At 36.7% G+C, this 17,734-nt stretch overlaps 2 protein-coding genes across 2 annotated transcripts; one reads left to right on the top strand and one right to left on the bottom strand.

Annotated features, from left to right (window-relative positions):
- Window positions 1–962: 962 nt before the first annotated feature.
- On the bottom strand, window positions 963–3,361 carry rpl36 (ribosomal protein L36). The gene is made up of 4 exons (XM_042749380.1): window positions 3,213–3,361; window positions 2,701–2,795; window positions 2,424–2,558; window positions 963–1,087 (listed from the first exon to the last, which is right to left on the bottom strand). Exons 2-4 carry the CDS (start codon window positions 2,791–2,793, stop codon window positions 998–1,000), a joined length of 318 nt encoding a protein of 105 aa, XP_042605314.1. The 5' UTR covers window positions 2,794–2,795; window positions 3,213–3,361; the 3' UTR covers window positions 963–997.
- Window positions 3,362–4,098: 737 nt separating this feature from the next.
- lmnb2 (lamin B2) lies at window positions 4,099–17,201 on the top strand. The gene is made up of 12 exons (XM_042749379.1): window positions 4,099–4,541; window positions 6,558–6,694; window positions 8,318–8,474; window positions 8,553–8,678; window positions 9,997–10,167; window positions 10,248–10,373; window positions 11,458–11,678; window positions 12,854–13,091; window positions 14,173–14,280; window positions 14,360–14,479; window positions 14,968–15,066; window positions 15,150–17,201. The coding sequence occupies exons 1-12, from the start codon at window positions 4,326–4,328 to the stop codon at window positions 15,189–15,191; spliced, it is 1,761 nt and encodes a 586-aa protein (XP_042605313.1). The 5' UTR covers window positions 4,099–4,325; the 3' UTR covers window positions 15,192–17,201.
- The last annotated feature ends 533 nt before the right edge of the window (window positions 17,202–17,734 follow it).

Raw genomic sequence — 17,734 nt, 5'->3', positions numbered from 1 at the left:
TATGGAACATCTCGAGTGGATGTTTACTCAGCAGAAATATATATGATCTGAATAGGATCGTTCACTTACATATCAAAAAATAAAATCTTTAGATAAAAAAGAAAAAAATGTCTATTTCCATGGCAAGAACAGGTTCTAAACAATTCAAAAAAAAAAAAAAACAATCATACATAAATCGCTGGGATATACTTGTGGCAATAGCCAACATTGTATGAGTCAAAAGCACAGGTATATTTGTAGTAATAGCCAACAATACATTGTATGGGTCAAAATTATCCTTTTTGTTTCTTTTATGCCAAAAATCATCAGGATATTAAGTAAAGATCATGTTCCATGAAGATATTTTGTAAGTTTCCTACCATAAATATATCAAAACTTCATTTTTGTTTAGTAATATGCTTTGCTAAGAGCTTAATTTGGACAACTCTAAAAGAGATTTTTTTTTTTTTTTTTTTGCACCCTCACATTCCAGATTTTCAAATGGTTAAAGATAAATATCTCCAGAAATACATATCAGATCATATTCTGCTAAAATCAGGTGACAGCAGATGTGTGTATCTTCAATCTTGAGCTATAAAGACTATCAGATTCTCCTTATTCCCGTTAATATAGAGTTCTATCTTATTCTGCACATGCTACAACTTCACATATTCTGCATTTATAACACACCAGAAGCAGGTGTTGTCAACTACAATTAACATTTTTGACTCGTTTGATTGAAACACTAAAGGTTTACACACACAAATGTGTTTTCATGCACAATGAAAATCTGGTATGTGATCGTGGTGAAAACCAGCATTTCAAACAGTACTTAGTAGCAATCCCATCATGCACTGCATAATACCGGACGCTTGGGTTCATCTCCATGACAGATGACACTGATCATATCTACACACAAACACGGCAGTGCCTTCCCACAAACATCAGCTGCTCAGGTTTCAATGAAGCTCAAGAGTCAAAGCTTGTTTTTACAGATTTATTTGTCATTACACACAGGCTACTCCTTCTTGGCAGCAGCTTTCCTCATCGCGGCCAGAATGTTGCTGAGCTCTTCTCTCTTTCTCTTGGCGCGGATGTGAGTTCCCACCTACACACAACACACACACACACACACACGATCAGATCATGAGGATCATGTGAGGTTCAACAGAACTCAAACCTGTTTCATGTGCTGTTAAAATATCATTTAGTGACTTCATCACGTAGACATAAGGTCAGATGCTGTATTATTATAGTTATCTACAATTATTAAATTGAAAAAAAAAAGTTTGTACAACTGAAACAAAATATATTAAGTTATTAAATCAGCTAAAACATCTCATTTTCATTTTCAAAGTAATGAGACCTGAAGTTAGTTATTAACACGTTACACAATTACTGAAACTCAAAATCCAATTCAAAAACAAAATTAATCTATATCGGAAAAAGATTTAAAATCTCAAATTAATGAATTAAATAAAACTATATTAGTATCTCAACTTTACTAAAATATCACTGGTCAGATATGAGTAATGTCCTTTAGTATCAGAAAAACAAAATTTGGACTGAAAAATTCAGTCATTTACAAAAAACAAATCGTCATTCCTCCAATACCATCTTTTTTTAGACTTTGTACAACACTTCAGTTGTTTCAAAGATGTTTTCTTTCAAATTAAATCAACGCACATGGATATAAACGATATAAAATTAATAAAATGCTGCACAATTTGTGATATGATGTGAATAAAACCCACACTTTGTTACACGTGACAAAAAAATGACTGGCTTGCAAAAAAATTGCTAATAAATTTCTTATGCTATATTACAGCATTTTTGCCAACTTCTCTTTCAATTAGCACAGGTTTTGGATTTATTTGTGTTTGTTTTTTGGAACAAAAAATCTGTATGTAAGCCATTTAAACCCACTCAAAAACTTATTTTTTTTTTAATTTTAAAATTTTATTTCAAAAGGTTATTGCGAATTTTTCCACAACAATTCTAAAAATTCAAAACTCTCGCAACTTTCAGAACTCTGTGATAAACTAAAAATTGTCAAAAAAACAAAAAACTTCAATTCTTCACTCAGTGTCTCTCAGAATAAGTCTATATCTCACAATTATGACTTTATAACCCGGAATTGTGAGTTTATATCACAATTCTGAGGAAAAAAAGTCAGAACTGTGAGATAAAAAGTCGCAATTACCTTGTTTATTTTTTTACTCAGTGGCGGAAATGGGCTTCCATAGAGCCGAGATGAGTAAGGGCCAAAAAATATATAATAGCACCATGTGTGGATAATTTTGGCAATATTCACTCAAAACAAACACTGTGTTGACTGAAAGACAACAGGTTGACAAAAGACTGAACCCTTATAGCTCATCACGAGACACTGACACGCCACCGGGAGCACCAGACTAGGTAAACCTGCCGAACTGAGCACGCACCCTTTTCTTGATGAACTTGAGCGCGCGTTTGTCCTTGGACACCTTGAGCAGCTCCATCGCGCGCCTCTCGTACGGCGCGAAGCCGCACACCTCGCGGATCATGTCGCGCACGAACTTGGTGTGTTTGGTCAGACGCTGAAACACAAGAACAACGTCGCGTTAAACAAGATAACAGTGAGGAACCCCAGGCCTTCTCTTCACACACAGAAAAACACTAAAACATAGAGCGTGCAGCACTCATCATAAGTCTATAATAACCATTAATAAACACACTTACTCCTCGCCTGCGGCTCTGCTTGGGCTTGGCGACGTTTTTGGTCACTGGGTGGCCTTTGTTGAGACCCACCGCCATAGGATACCTGATGGCCATGTCTGAGGAGAGAAATGAGTTTAATATGCATCAGAAACAGATTAAATATGAAAGCGCGCTCATGTGTGCGGAGAGGATAGAGCGCGCTCATGTGTCCGGCAGCGGGCCGTGTAGCGGCTCAAAGTCAATATTTCACGATTCGAGCGCATACCTAGCAACATTTTCACCACGTTTTGGGTTTGGAGAGCTCTTATTATGATTTATTAATAATTAAAGCGTTTGAGAATCACGTCAGGAGCGCTACTCGGAGATAAAGCCTCCAAACCACGCGAACATCAGGATTAAATCTCGCGATATCAGCTCGAAACAGCTTCGTATAGTCTATATTTTACAAAGCAAACGCTTTTGGGTTGGTTTGAGACGCGATGGATTAGATTTTAACACGATTTTATCACTTGTGCTTCTCCGGCGATTCATACCTGCGTCTTGCTAATGGCGTCCAAACCGGAAGGACCGCTGCCAGGCGGAAGCTGAGCTTTCACACGCGACGACAAGAAAGGAGTTCGCGGGAATACACGTGGCGCCGCCTAGAAGCGAAGAAAAATACTGCTCTTTGATAGAAGTGAGCAAAAGAGCTTATTAAACAACATCGAGGCCGGTGTGTGAAGAGATTACTATAAAGGTATTATTTTTAACGCATGTTTTTTTTTATCTTAATAATAGATCGAGTAAAATCGATACGATAATTTTATTTTCCTTCTACATTTTTCATCGAAATAAAAATATAATATAAGAAAATGGCACGTTTGGACATTTCTACTTATTTTTATATTATTGTTGTATATCGGTGATTTAGTTCTTAAAATAATAATAAAAGGCTTTTATTAGATTTATTTAGATTTTTAAACGTATTTCAGTGCCTTACCGAGTCTTACAGATTCATAATAATAATAATAATTATTATTATTATAATATCAGTGCGTGAATTATGAACCACAAACAAAATAAAAAAAAAAAAGTTTTGAAAAATATTGAACACATCAAAATCTAAACATGAAAAAAAAAACAGAATAGAAAAAGGGGAAAACATATAATAATATAATATGAAAAAATCCACCTTGTTCATGAATTATGAGCTACATACAAATGTAAAAATACGGAGAAAACTTAAAAACGAAATATGAAAATACACCACGGGAAAAAAAAATAGTTGCTAAGGCTCTTCGAAAAGTAAAAAATAATAAAACACTATAAAAATAACGACAATTAAATATTTTCCACATGCCTGTTTAATGTTCCACATCGCTTTTTAAGTTTCGGACTACATCTCCCATGAGCACTCGCGCTGAATTTTGGCGCGGTTTTACGTTAGCGGCGGCCATTTTCTTCTCACACCTCCGTTTCAAAGACAGCCAACCAGCTCTCGGACTACAAAACACAGTTTCATTCAAAAAACTCCGCAAACTATAATTTCCAGACGTTTCCGGAGAACCGTTCCAAGCGCGACTCGGACGCCGCTGCGTACACCGGGCCGAAGTGGAACTCGGAGGAGCGTTTATCTGAGCTGAAGTGGGTGTCTAGCGTGAAGCGATATGGCGACCGCAACCCCGAGCCGCGAGAAGAGCCGCGCGTCGGCCGCGCAGACGCCGCTGAGCCCCGCGCGCATCTCGCGCCTGCAGGAGAAAGAGGAGCTGAGCGCGCTCAACGACCGCCTTGCCGTCTACATCGACCGCGTGCGCTCCCTCGAGCTCGAGAACGACCGGCTGCTCGTCAAAGTCTCGGAGAAGGAGGAAGTCACGACCAGAGAGGTAACCGCGTTACCGAGCCGTTCCTTTGTGCTCCGTTCACGATCAATACATCTGCCCTGCGTGCCATCCACACGTACAGAGATGCCTAAGTGTCGCGCTTTTTGACATTGCTTGCGTTTAGCGTTCACTTTGTGCTTTTAACGTGCGTTTAAGCCTTTTTAAGTGTTGCGCGTGATGCACAACATTTGAAAAGTCGCGCGAGGAAGTCATGCATTTTGACACAATCAAGCCCTGTGCTTTGGAAAACGTGCTTTGCGTATGCAAATCCACGCACAAATCTGTACATAAATGCATAGCATGTGAAAGCTAATGTTTGGGAGCTCGTGATAATGCACGCAGGGAGTGGCCACTGGTCACTCAATAGCGTCCATATGCTTCTAATTTGTGCACTTTATTTTTTACCTATGCATGAGTTGATCTCTTTGTCATGCACTTCTGTGTTAAAATGCACGCGAAAGCACGTTAAACTGCTCTTCGTGTGCGTTTAGAGTGTGTTTATCGTGGATCCCGGACTTTGAGAGTTGTCCTGGAGTGCTTTGGGCGTTTTCCTCGCAGTCTGGGAGTGGCCAGAAATGCTCTTTTCAAATTTGAATCTAATCTCCAGCATCTGCTGCCTTGTTGACCACCGCATCACACTCAGCTCAACATGGTTTAACTCTAGACTTGCTGGGTCCTGAAATCATCAGATTACTTGTTATAGAGTAATGTGAAAATAACAGCGAGTCAAGTTTGGATAGGTGTTTTTAGTTTTCGTTAATATTTCGAATGAATTTAGTCTTTATGGAAACCAGTTTCCTCTACAGAATAATAATAAATAATAATAATAATAAGACTCACGATCCTGAGGAAAAAAGTCAGAATTGTTTGAGAAAGAGTTGCAATCACCTTTTATATTTTAAAATCCAGAATCACAACTTGTAAACTTAGAATTGCAAACAAAAAAAAAAGTCTAAATGATCTTGATATCTTGCAGTTATGGCTTTTTTTTTCCTTCAAAATTGCGAGTTTATTTCTCGTAATTCTGTTCACGTCTCCTAAAGTACGAATTTTGAGAAATTTGCCATTGATATTATTTTGTCACAGAAATGGCCCTCTCTCTCTCTCTCCTTCTCTCTCTCTCTCTCATCTTTCATGCCTCTTTCATCTTTGGGCACAAACTATAGTTACGTCTAGATTTTGTCATTTTAAACCTGTTAAAATAAAGTTATTAACCATTTTATAAAGATGAACTTAAAATGACGAGCGTCAGTTATTATTTAAAGTCTGTTTATGAAGGATTTACATAGACGTGTGGAAGAGCTTTTTTAATAAATTTCATGTAATGTTTAGTAAATTGGCAGTATTTTGTAAAATAAATAATCTAGGTCATGTATTAAGGTTATACATATTTTAATACAAACAACTATAATTGAAAATATGTATGAAATTATACTTTTTTCTTACTGATGTCACACTGAAGGTGTGATTTTCATAGTAGTGCACCCTTTAAGCTCACTTTAAAATAACATGCAATCTTTAAAAATTACAGCACTGTAAAACCACAGACCGGCAGTAAACTGGTAATTTATAATATTATGGATTTAATGCATGTGAAGTATCTTTTGGATCGAACTGTAATTATCTCCCACATCCAAGTTCTTGGTTATAATATGCAAAAGTCTAAACATTAATCTCTTAATATAACGTATATATACGTAGTGAAAAACACCCCAAATAAAGGCTTAAATATCAAAAAAAAAAAAAGCACTTTTAAGGAGCTCCTCTTTTGGTTAAGGTTTTCAGACAGTATGAACACACAGAGACTCGTATCTCAGTGTGCACTGATCTGATTGACTTGAAATCGCAGGAGGCATGTGGTTAAAAACACATCAATTTGCTCAGACATCAAGTATGATAATACATAATTCTTTCAAGCAGCAGGTGTTCTTCAATGCTCTTGTTTAACACTAATGACTCTGGTTTGAGGGCCAGCGGCGTGTGAGTCTCTGACGGTGTGGGGGTTTTGTCTTCCTTCAGGTGTCTGGGATCAAGTCTCTTTACGAGGCCGAGCTCGCGGACGCCAGGCGTGTGCTTGACGAAACGGCGCGTGAAAGAGCCAAACTTCAGATCAATCTGGGAAAAGCCAACTCTGAGCTCGAGGAGGTCACCCGCAAGTGAGTATTGCTCCAAAACACACTCGTGATGTGAGAAGACTATTATCATCTCTGGATTACCCGCGAGGCTTTAAGTCAGTGGTCGTCTTAAACTTAAGTTGGTCTTAACTAACCTGACTTAAATCCGCCTCCATCTGCTGCTGTGAATAAGGCCACCAGAAGATCAGCGTCTCAGAGTCTCTTCTTCTTGCACTTGACGTTTGGTTGATTTTGTTGCTAATGAGCGCGTATAAACAGGAAGTCTGACGCTTCGTGCCTGATTGCGGGTGGCTGGTTTAACCGCAGGAGTGTGTCACATCATGCTACCAACCTGCAGTTGTCACGCAGATTTCACCAGTTTTATCTGCACTTAGGGGATTTTTTTCTTTCTATTCTCGTAGGATGAGCATCTCGATTACGTCATATGAAATGTTCGCTGAGCTTGTGTTGTAGCAACTGGAAAAAAAATACAGGAACTTATTTGTAGAGGGATTAAACGTTTTGTTCATTGATAGGCACGCAGAAACATGTGAAACCCAGCCCGCGTTATTATTAATCTAACTTACACACATTTTTATAGTATTTCTTGTATTCATTTTAATAAAAAGAGACAATAGTATTATTTTATGCTTTTATTATTATTTTTGTGGTTTGCATATTTATATTTACATAATCTGTTTTTAAAATTTGTCTTTTAATGTAATTCATACATTTCTATCGCTAATATTTGTTGTTGTATAGTATTAAAAAATACAACATTATTTTATTATTATTATTATTTATGTGGTTTCTATTTTTTGTTTTATTAATACCATCTGTATTTAAAGTTTATATTTTTATTGGTCATTATCTGTTATTTTTTATATAATATATTGCTTATTTTTATTATACTTTTTTATAACCTTTTGTTTTTATATATTTTTGTAATTTGTCAATTTTTTTTGTCAAGAAGTAACATTTCTGTAACTTATTTTTTTGTAATGATTTTATTATCACTGAAAAATTTTATAAATTAATGTTTTTATATATATATATATTTACATTTTGTAATCTTTACCATTACATATTTTTAACTGTAACCTGTTTATGTTGTTGATTTATACAATTTATATTTTTATAACTTTTTCGTTATCAATATCATAATTAATTGTGTAACTTAATATTTTTCTTATTTTATATATTTACTTTTTCATCACATATAACTATATATTATTATTACTATATAATATATATGTATATTTATATTTTTGTTACTGGTAATTTTTATGTTTATGTAATTAAATTTTTTATAACTAAATTATTATTATTGTATTGAACATTTGAGTACAGTTGTTTATTTTGGGATTAGTGAGATCAACATATTTCAATGCACTAATATAATAAACAAGTACTTCTTGTTCAGTAGAGCATCTTTTATTGATATTTGGCGTCAATAAAATATTTTTATCAGACATTTTCTGTAGCTTGTTTAAAGAAATAAATTAAAATAAAGCAGTGCATTAAAACTGAACCCAATACATTTTGATATGAAAACACATTAAGAAGCACATTCAAGTGTAATGAATGTAATGCACTAACCATTCCTAAAGACTGGTTTTGATTTTTTATTCACCCAAAGACTGGCCGTCTGAATTTGTTTTCCAGCTATAAGAAGAAGGATGGAGACCTGGCTCTGGCTCAGGCTCGAATCAAGGAGCTGGAAGCGCAGTACAACAAGAAAGAGGCGGCTCTCAACACGGCGCTCAGCGAGAACAAGTCTTTATCCGCAGAACTCGCCGACCTGAAGGCTCAGCTGGCCAAAGTAAGTCCCTCGACCCTCATTTCAGCCGCCTCCGCTTCAGAATAACCTCTAACGGAGGCGCTGGTCTCGCCGTTTCAGGCTGAAGACGCTCACGGCGTGGCTAAGAAACAGCTGGAGGCGGAGACGCTAATGAGGGTGGATCTGGAGAACCGCTGCCAGAGTCTGGCGGAGGAGCTGGAGTTCAGGAAGACCATGTTTGAGGAGGTCAGTGCGGCTCCCTGCTACTATTAAAAGACAATCAAACTGCGCTAGGGGTGTGCGAGTATATCGCCAAAACCAAACAAAACACACCTACACAGTGCACAGACACACATTATATGATGAAGTGCGCATTTAGAGTGTGTTCTTTCACCACATGATGTGGTTTATTAAAATGCATTTAAAATCATCTCAAAATTCAAGGTATGGGGGCAGAAAATGTATGTATTTATATCATTTTGATAGAGTTGATTCAATATTTTACACTCAAAAATTGGCATCATTACTTAATTTCTTTTACAACAGTTCATATTGCCTGTTTTTGCGCAATTTCGACAACAAAAGTCTCTGAGCAACTTGACAGCGTTTTGTTCCTGAATGAATGAACTGTTTGAATGATTCGGTTCAATCACAATGACTCTCTTATTAACAGTGACTTGCTGCCACCAACTGACTTTAAATATCTTTTCATTAACAATTCAAGTGACTTGATACTGCACTTTACAGAAAATACTGGCGGTTTTAGATGTTATAGCAGAAATGGTCGTTTAAAGTATCTTTGCATTAAAATGTGGTAGTTCTGTATGTTCAAATCTGATCAGCGTTTCTGGAAACTGGAGCTGTAAATCCTATGGGATGTAATCCCGTGGCATAGAGACATAATTAGCGTAGCTGAAAAGTAAAAATTAATTCGTTTATTTATGCACATTTGATGATAAACTGCAGATTATGAGATGCATTATGAATGCATGTGTTTTTAATCTAGTCCCCAAACATGCAGGAGTTTTGGGAAACAGCTGTGTGGGACTTTGCTAACTTTGTGACATGATGGGTTTGTAGCTACACTAGTTAGTTACGCAGAGCTAAGCCATTAAATGGTCCTGCTGATACGGAACTTAATAGGTAGCCAGTGCAGAGACTGTATGTATGGGGTAAATATGATCATATGTTCAATATCAAAATGACATTAGGAGTCAGCCATCAGGAACAGGTAAACATGTTTTCGTATGGCATGGGAATCCTTTTCAAAGATACCAACACCCAATAACACGCTCAGCAAAAATTTTAAATATCATCTAATGTTATGTGTAATATATCTAAACGTTATCGGTAAAAAAATTTTTAAACAATATGTTGACAAAAAAAAATTCAAAAAAAAGACAAAATTAGCGGAAGACATAAAAAAATATGTTGTCAAAATAAGAGTCAGACAGAAGACAATATTAGCTGATCATTTAAAAAATGCTAAATATCGGCCGATATATCGGTGGCCATTTCTTTCTCAAGTCAAAGTTGGGCTCTAAAACATGAATGTGTAATGCAGGAGGTGCGTGAGACTCGGCAGCGTCGCGAGAAGCGCATGGTGGAGGTGGACTCGGGCATACAGCAGGACTACGAGTTCAAGCTGGCGCAGGCGCTGCAGGATCTGCGCAGACAGCACGAGGAGCAAGTGCAGATCTACAAGGACGAGCTGCAGCAGACCTTCAGGGCCAAGGTCAGAAACGCTAGCTTCGCAAATAAAGTTGCTTTTGGAAGCGTGGTGCGTTTAAGCTAACGGAAAGCTTCCCTCTGCAGCTGGATAACGCCAAGGTGTCGTCTGACCTGAACGATAAGGCAGTGCTCACCGCCCGCGAGGAGCTGCAGGAAGCACACATGAGGATCGAGGGCCTGAGCTATCAGCTGAGCGCTCTGCAGAAACAGGTACGCACGGCCTGCCGTGTCCTGAATAAAGTTACAGCATCTTCACTCCTAATACTAGGTCCTGTGCACGTTCTAATCAGTCAAGTATGCTTGGTTTTTAGGGTTAATGTTGCTTATAAACTCTTGCACTAGTGACGTTATGGCAAGAGTAGTTTCCATTTCAGAGTACTACATGTACTTTTTCAGGCAGGCTTTAGCCAGTGTTTCTGTAATACAGGGCCTGACGGTGAATGTTTTCACTCGCATATAAGACTACGGGTCCTTAAAAAAATTAAAAGGTTAAAGGTCATAAGTAGTTCATTTTAATACATTTTACGTTATTTATATAACTAACTTTTAAAATTTCTTATTTTTATGTAATATTATAATTTATATTTTATTTATATACATTAATTTTTTTACATTTTGTCATGAAGTGTATAGCTTTTATTATTTAATTTTTTATTTACTTTTTTTATAAAGTATTTTACATTTACAAATATCTTTAATGGCCTTATAAATATTATATTATATTTTAATATTTAATGTTATATTTAAGAGATCTCACAAATTGAAGATAGAAAAACAGGAATCCCGATACAGCTTAATGTTGATTTTATTAAATATAGTAGGATTAAATTAACAGTAAATCAGTCATTTAAAAAAATGTCATGTCATATATATATATATATAATATATATATATATATAATATTATATATATACATGCATATATACATAGTCGTAATAGGTTACACATAAGTTATAAAACATTTAAATTTTTACAAAAACAAATCAAATTTTTTTTTAAAAACCTTTGTATTATAATAAATTTAAATTATTAAATACATTTTCATTGAGCCATTTTCATTTCAAGTTTTTCAAATCCGGAGCACATGTGCTCTTTGGGGGAAAAAAATGAAAGTCAAAACTGGCAGAAACCCAAAAGCTGATGCCTAAATGTCCAAGTTGAAAGCCTTTTGAGTTGAAACTGTTCTCTCTGTAGTGTTAGAGGAAAGCAGCACACACTGTTGTAACGCCGAGCAGCAGAAATGATCCAGTGACTTGCTACCTGTCATTCACGACCTGTTTTTGTCCCTCCGCAGGCGTCTGCCGCCGAGGAGCGCATCCGCGAGCTGGAGGACATGCTGTCCAGCGACCGGGACAAGTACCGCCGACAGCTGGACGCCAAGGAGCGCGAGATGGCCGAGCTGAGGGAGTGCATGCAGCAGCAGCTCAACGAGTACCAGGAGCTGCTGGACGTCAAACTGGCCCTGGACATGGAGATCAACGCCTACAGGAAGCTGCTGGAGGGCGAGGAGGACAGGTGAGCATCTAAACCACACCTTGATTTCTGTGATGCACAATCCAGTCATTAAAAACAGGCTTATAGCTTTTAAATGATTGTCTGTGGCCGTATGATGCACAATCCAGTCATTAAAAACAGAACTTAATGTATATTTAAATGTATACAAAATTTTAGAATAAATTAAGTTGTTTTTATGCATTTTAAATAATGTTAAAACAGAATTTGGAAACAAATCATGCAGTGAAAGCCCTAAACATATCTTTGTGTAAGTTTCATGATTCTAATCAATTAGACATACTTTCTGATTAATAAAATTGAATTGAACCATTTAAAAAGTAGTTGGGAAAAAATAAATAAAACTGATTTCATAGGGCCTTATGTCTGAAATTGCGGTCTAATTGGCTCGCTAGGCTTTGAAACGCATTCAAACAGACTTGTGGCCAAAAGTGCTGCCTATTGAGAAAGCATATTGGGCATCAGACACATCAGAGTGCGTTTCTAATGTCTAAAATGCTTCCAAACCTAAGAGTGCTGTACCTTTTCTACAAATGGTGGCTTGTCAGGCAGTTTGTTAGCTTTTGAAACACATTTGAACACACCGAATAATAGGTTTGGACAAGCCTGTGTCAGAAAACGCCATCAAGGTAGGAAGCTCACTTCGTTTTGTGACGCATTCAAGTCAGCGAGGCACACAAACTAGGCGTTTCTGAGCCTTTTGCATCTGCTGATGGAGTTCTGACAGCTGGTTATTATCATTGTTTGTCTTCACGGACACCTGCGGTCTGTAACTGGTTCAGAAACGCTCGTCAAACACACTTCACAGTTTTGCGCTGCGTTCTTGACATACTCTGCGTGTGCTGGAGGAGTACGGTAGGTTGTAAAATGTCACGCTGGAACGATAATTATGTGTTTCGCTCGTGCGCGAGCGAACTGATAGCGGCGTTGTCGGAAAAACGAGAGGTCAGAGCTGATTTAGCGCACAGACTTGAAGACCAGCAGGCACAGCTAGACCATCTTGAAGATTGGGACGAGTTAAAGATAGTCTGCAGTTGAGATATTTGGAGCACAGATGATAGGAAGGAAAGGTAAGACAACAGAGTAGCTGCATAAACAATCGCTTCATGGTGCAGTTGCCCCTTTATTGTTCTTGCTATCATATATGCGATTTAACACGTGCGTCCCGTCTCCTGTAGGCTGAAGTTGTCCCCCAGCCCGTCCTCACGGGTCACAGTGTCCCGCAGCACAGCGAGCAGCACTTCTATGTCTTCACGTAGCACCCGCGCCAAAAGAAAGCGCGTGGAGCTGGAGGAAGCGTCCACCGCGGCTCCTAAAGTGCAGATCAGCCAGGAGGCCGAAGCCACGGGCAGCGTCAGTGTCGAGGAGATCGACCTGGAGGGGAAATCAGTGACCCTCAGGAACAACTCTGACAAGGTACATGTTTTAAGGGGAAGACGCTACAGGTGAAAGCACAGTTTTCTCTCATGCGCTGGTCAGTTTTGATATTTTGGCTTTTCATAAAGTGGAAAGAAAATGTCTAAAATACTCTTAAGTGTTATTGCACTTGCAATTGCAGTACATTTACTTCAGTTTTTGTCTGCACTTCAGCAGCGTTTACACCAAACTTAAGTTTTATTTCTATCTATATGCTGAAGGTCTTTTGTAGAGGGGTTTGTTTGTATCAGTCGCCTGATTTTATAACATTTTATTCCTAAATATCTTTTTTCTTTTTTTCTGGATTTTTGACAGTATTTTCTGATTTGCGGAGTGACAAAAAGGAATCCAAAATAATTATAAATCCCCCTTATTTATATATATATATATATATATATATATATATATATATATATATATATATATATATATATATATATATATATATATATATATATATATATATATATATTTTTTTTTTTTTTTTTTTTTTTTTTTTTTTTTTTTTTTTTAACAAAAATAAATATAAATCATGAACCTGGCTTTATCCACTTATGTTCTGGAAATATATGCATATTAGTGCAAACTTAATTAGATAATGCGTCATTTACATATTTAAACATTACATTTAAGAAAACGTAATCAGTCAACTGGGGAAGTATGGTATGGAAGCATGTTTCTGCCACTAAATTAAAAATAAAAAAGAAGGTAATTGCTACTTTTTGTCTCATAACTCATAATTTTTTTTTCTTGCAATTTGTGAGAGACCTCTGGCTTTTTTATCAATTATGTGATGATAACTAGCAATTATAACTTTTTTTTTCAAAGAGATTCAGTTTTTTTTTTATACCTCACATTTCTGGCTTTCGCAGAATTGCGAGTTTCTGAAAGTCAAAACGGTGAGAAGTTGTAATTACCTTTTTACTACGTTTATTCAATGGCAGAAACAGGCTTCCATAGTATGGTGATGTTTATTAGCTAAAATTTTTACCATGTGGTGCCTTGCTTTACAAAAGAACAAAGGAAAAAGTATTTCATTGTGTATTCTTTTTTTTATTTGTATTTTTTCTTCCAAATTTAGGATCAATCTCTGGGCAGCTGGCGACTAAAGAGACAAATTGGAGATGGAGAGGAAATCACCTATAAATTCAGTCCCAAGTTTGTCCTGAAGGCCGGCCAGACGGTAACGGTAAGCAGACAGGACTGTATTTCATTTTAAATCCATCTCAGTACGTTGACTGGATGTTAAAATGTTGGTTCTGTGAAAGGTGTGGAGCGCCGATGCCGGCGTGTCCCACAGTCCTCCTTCAGACCTGCTGTGGAAGAGCCAGAGCTCTTGGGGCACCGGAGAGAAGATCCTCACCTTACTGGTTAATTCCAGCGGAGAGGTATGAAGAATAAGAACACGTGAGGCCACAAAACCAGTCATAAGGGTCCATTTTATGAAACTGAGATTTATGCATCATCTGAAAGCTGAATAAATAAGCGTCCCATTGATGTATGGTTTATTAGGAGGACAATATTTTTTATTATAATTAATATTAATTATTTATTATTTATGAATTAACAAAATATCTTCATGGAACATGATCTTTACATAATATCCAAATAATATCCTAAATTTACTAATCAAAAATGAACTTTCAGGTAGGAAATTTACAAAATATCTTCATGGAACATGATCTTTACTTAATATCCTAATGATTTTTGGAATGAAAGAAAAATTTATAATTCTGACCCGTACAGTGTATTTTTAGCTATTGCTGCAAATACCCCCCAGCGACTTATGACTAGTTCTGTGCTCCAGAGTCACATGTTTCTGGCTTTTCCTTCGTTTTTTTGAATCCAATAATGAAACGTGAACTTTGGTTTCCAGGAAGTGGCAAAGCGAACCGTCACGAAAAGCGTGATAGAAATGGAGAACGGCGATGACGAGGAGGGAGACTTTGGAGACGAAGATCTCTTCCATCAGCAGGTTCGTAAAAGAAGGTCTTAATGTGAAACAGCGATCTTGAGATGTTGAATTATATCCGTAACCAAAATTTCTCTTGGTTCCAGGGCGATCCAAAGACCGGACAAAGAGAATGTGCCGTCATGTGATGGAGCCGCGCACCTTTAGTATTTTCCTCCCCAACATTCAGTCTTTTTTTGTAGAGCCACTACTTTTGTATTCTTCGAATCATGAGTTCATAACGCCCCTCCCTCGATCCTTTATTTGTACAGACCTCATTTGTAAAGCCAGTTAATCTTGAGCTGCGATGCTATTTCGAACATCCCATTACGTACCGTTGGCGAATGCCATCCGAGAATGAGTCAAACGACCTGAAATTAGAGAGTATTTGTGCGAGCCGATGACTAACGAATCTGCATATTCATGTCAATGAATCATGCATTTTCTGGTCACCGTGAGGTTATGAATGGGGGAATTATTATTGTTCTGTAGTGCACTATAGCGCGTAACTGACAGCTGTGCTTAGCGTACCTTATGTTTTTGTGCTTTGCCAACCAGATGAACAGGGTGGAAACGAAACTAGATTATTCTGAATGACCGTCTAAGCGTCATGTTTTGATTCATGCTTTACATAGTATTATGTATGTTTGAATCGGAGAGACATTTGAGATCCCTGCTCAACCTAAATGCATAACATACACAAATGGTAACCAGAATGGTGCTTTCTGATGAGTACACCGTAAAAAGACTTCGAGAAGCTACTCCATTCAGTATTCAAAGGAGTTTGAGTTCATTTAAATATTCAAAAGATTTTCCGTTTATTCAAATGTTCCGTTGGAATGTAGTGTTGAATGTTAAATTTGAACGAATTTAGCATGTGAAAAATGGTTGTTGAATTCTGCATTGAAATTGGACCCGATTTACAAAAGCACAGATGCTTGTGCAGAATAACCAAAGAAATGGACGACGAATGAAACCAATTTGACTTGTCAAATTTGCCTTTGTTTCTTGCTTGCTTTGTGCAATTTGCAAACATGAGACTCTAAATAAACTAAAACCTTTTAGTTGTCAGATCCAGTGAGTAATCTGCATCCATCCACCCTGTCGATTCTGTTGCATTTAAGTTTTAAAATAAACTCTTACTTTTTTTATTCTAAATGTTTCTCTGACAATTATGCATGCAGCAAATATTTTTTATAAGAAACTGATCTGAGTGTAACTGTGTGCTTTAGGGTTGACGTTTAAAATTTCCGACAAACTACGTAAAACAAATAGTTTGTTTTTTAGCTACAATCGTATATTTTTGATAGTTTTTCCTCAGGATTTTTAAAACCCTAGTGCACAAGAATCTTTAAATGCATTTCAAATTTACATTAAACGTCTTAGAAATTAGTGAATATATTCAGTGCAGTGTGTACAAAAAACTGACCTGGGAAACATTTTTACAATTTCTTTTGTAAGGTAATGCAGTGCGGAACTATTTTGTTATTTTAATGGGGTTATCATTATCTACAGGTTTACTTTTTAGGGATATTTTGAAGGTTGTGCGAGAACGAATTGTTTGATAGTGTATCAATTGGGGCACACAGAATTGTGTAAAATTTACGTGAAATTAAGCTCTAGTAAAGTTGTATTTGTGTACATTTGTTACTTGGCCTCTGAGCTAATAAAATCAACCTTTTTGTTTAGATTTTAACATCATGTGACATGAATGGAAACTGTTTTCTTTGCCAAACACTCCACATCTGTGAATTATAAATTTAGCTTCTTTTAGTTACATACACTGTTTTCAAGAGGAAAGCCATTTCCTTGTTCTTTCAGGTTTTATTAGACAGGGCTGTGACTTATGTAACGGATACAATGTGCTTTGGTGTATTTAATAGGCTATGAAATTGTCAATCTGTCGTAATAATCTACTGTAAAGTAAAAATTGCTATTTGAACTACCATCAAAAGCATACAAATGTGAGTTTAAGGCTGTAAAATTGAGCCATAAATTGTGAACTATTAATCCGATTTGTTAGGGGGTAAATTGTACGAAGACTTTTGAAGGCCTACAAGAGGAGGGCGCATGCCAAAAGTGTCTCATTAATTGTGATCTATTTTACTTTGATTTGTCTTTTTTTGTATGCAATATCCAATAAATGTTTTACATATTAAGCTGTGCCATTGTCGAACTCTGAATGACTCCGCAAAACACTGTTTGTAACATTGGCTCCAAAGTAAACCACTTTGTTGTTTTATTTGAAGTTGGAGGTTGGTAGATTGATGCAATGAAACACTTGGCTGTGATTTTAATATGGTTAAAGGATTTTAAGCACTTAATGTGCCAAATAACACTTTATACACTGAAATTAACAGCCTCGGGTGGCTTATTTTGGGTTTTTGTTTATATAATGTGGAAGCAACGGATAGAGATGGAAATATCAGTTTTATACTATATTTAATAACTCCTAGTCTTGCTGAAATATGGCACAATCTACAGAATTCCTGCGACATTCAACTTGAGCCTGCTACATGAATTATTCATGTGTGTATACATGCAATGATCTATACCCTGATAGCACACGTACATCACAGAGACTTGTATTTTTTAGAGTGTTTGCTCATTTGCAATACGTCTGTAAGGCATTTTCTATCAGATGTTTAGAAGATGTCTTTTAAGATGTTAATGATTTAGAATAAATGTAAAA

This window comes from Cyprinus carpio, chromosome B22, assembly GCF_018340385.1.
Source record: "Cyprinus carpio isolate SPL01 chromosome B22, ASM1834038v1, whole genome shotgun sequence".
NCBI lineage: Eukaryota > Metazoa > Chordata > Actinopteri > Cypriniformes > Cyprinidae > Cyprinus > Cyprinus carpio.
The sequence above is the reverse complement of the archived record's forward strand: the minus strand, read 5'-3'. Positions and strand labels throughout refer to the sequence as shown.

What these genes read in the sequence shown, in the direction of transcription:
- rpl36 (XM_042749380.1), bottom strand. Translation starts at nt 2,793, where the DNA reads ATGGCCATCAGGTATCCTATGGCGGTGGGTCTCAACAAAGGCCACCCA. An exon ending in AGCAGAGCCGCAGGCGAGGA is followed by an intron (nt 2,559 to 2,700) that starts GTAAGTGTGTTT and finishes CTTGTGTTTCAG; the next exon opens with CGTCTGACCAAACACACCAA. An exon ending in TCAAGTTCATCAAGAAAAGG is followed by an intron (nt 1,088 to 2,423) that starts GTGCGTGCTCAG and finishes TGTTGTGTGTAG; the next exon opens with GTGGGAACTCACATCCGCGC.
- lmnb2 (XM_042749379.1), top strand. Translation starts at nt 4,326, where the DNA reads ATGGCGACCGCAACCCCGAGCCGCGAGAAGAGCCGCGCGTCGGCCGCG. An exon ending in TCAGGAACAACTCTGACAAG is followed by an intron (nt 13,092 to 14,172) that starts GTACATGTTTTA and finishes TTCCAAATTTAG; the next exon opens with GATCAATCTCTGGGCAGCTG. An exon ending in AGGCCGGCCAGACGGTAACG is followed by an intron (nt 14,281 to 14,359) that starts GTAAGCAGACAG and finishes GTTCTGTGAAAG; the next exon opens with GTGTGGAGCGCCGATGCCGG.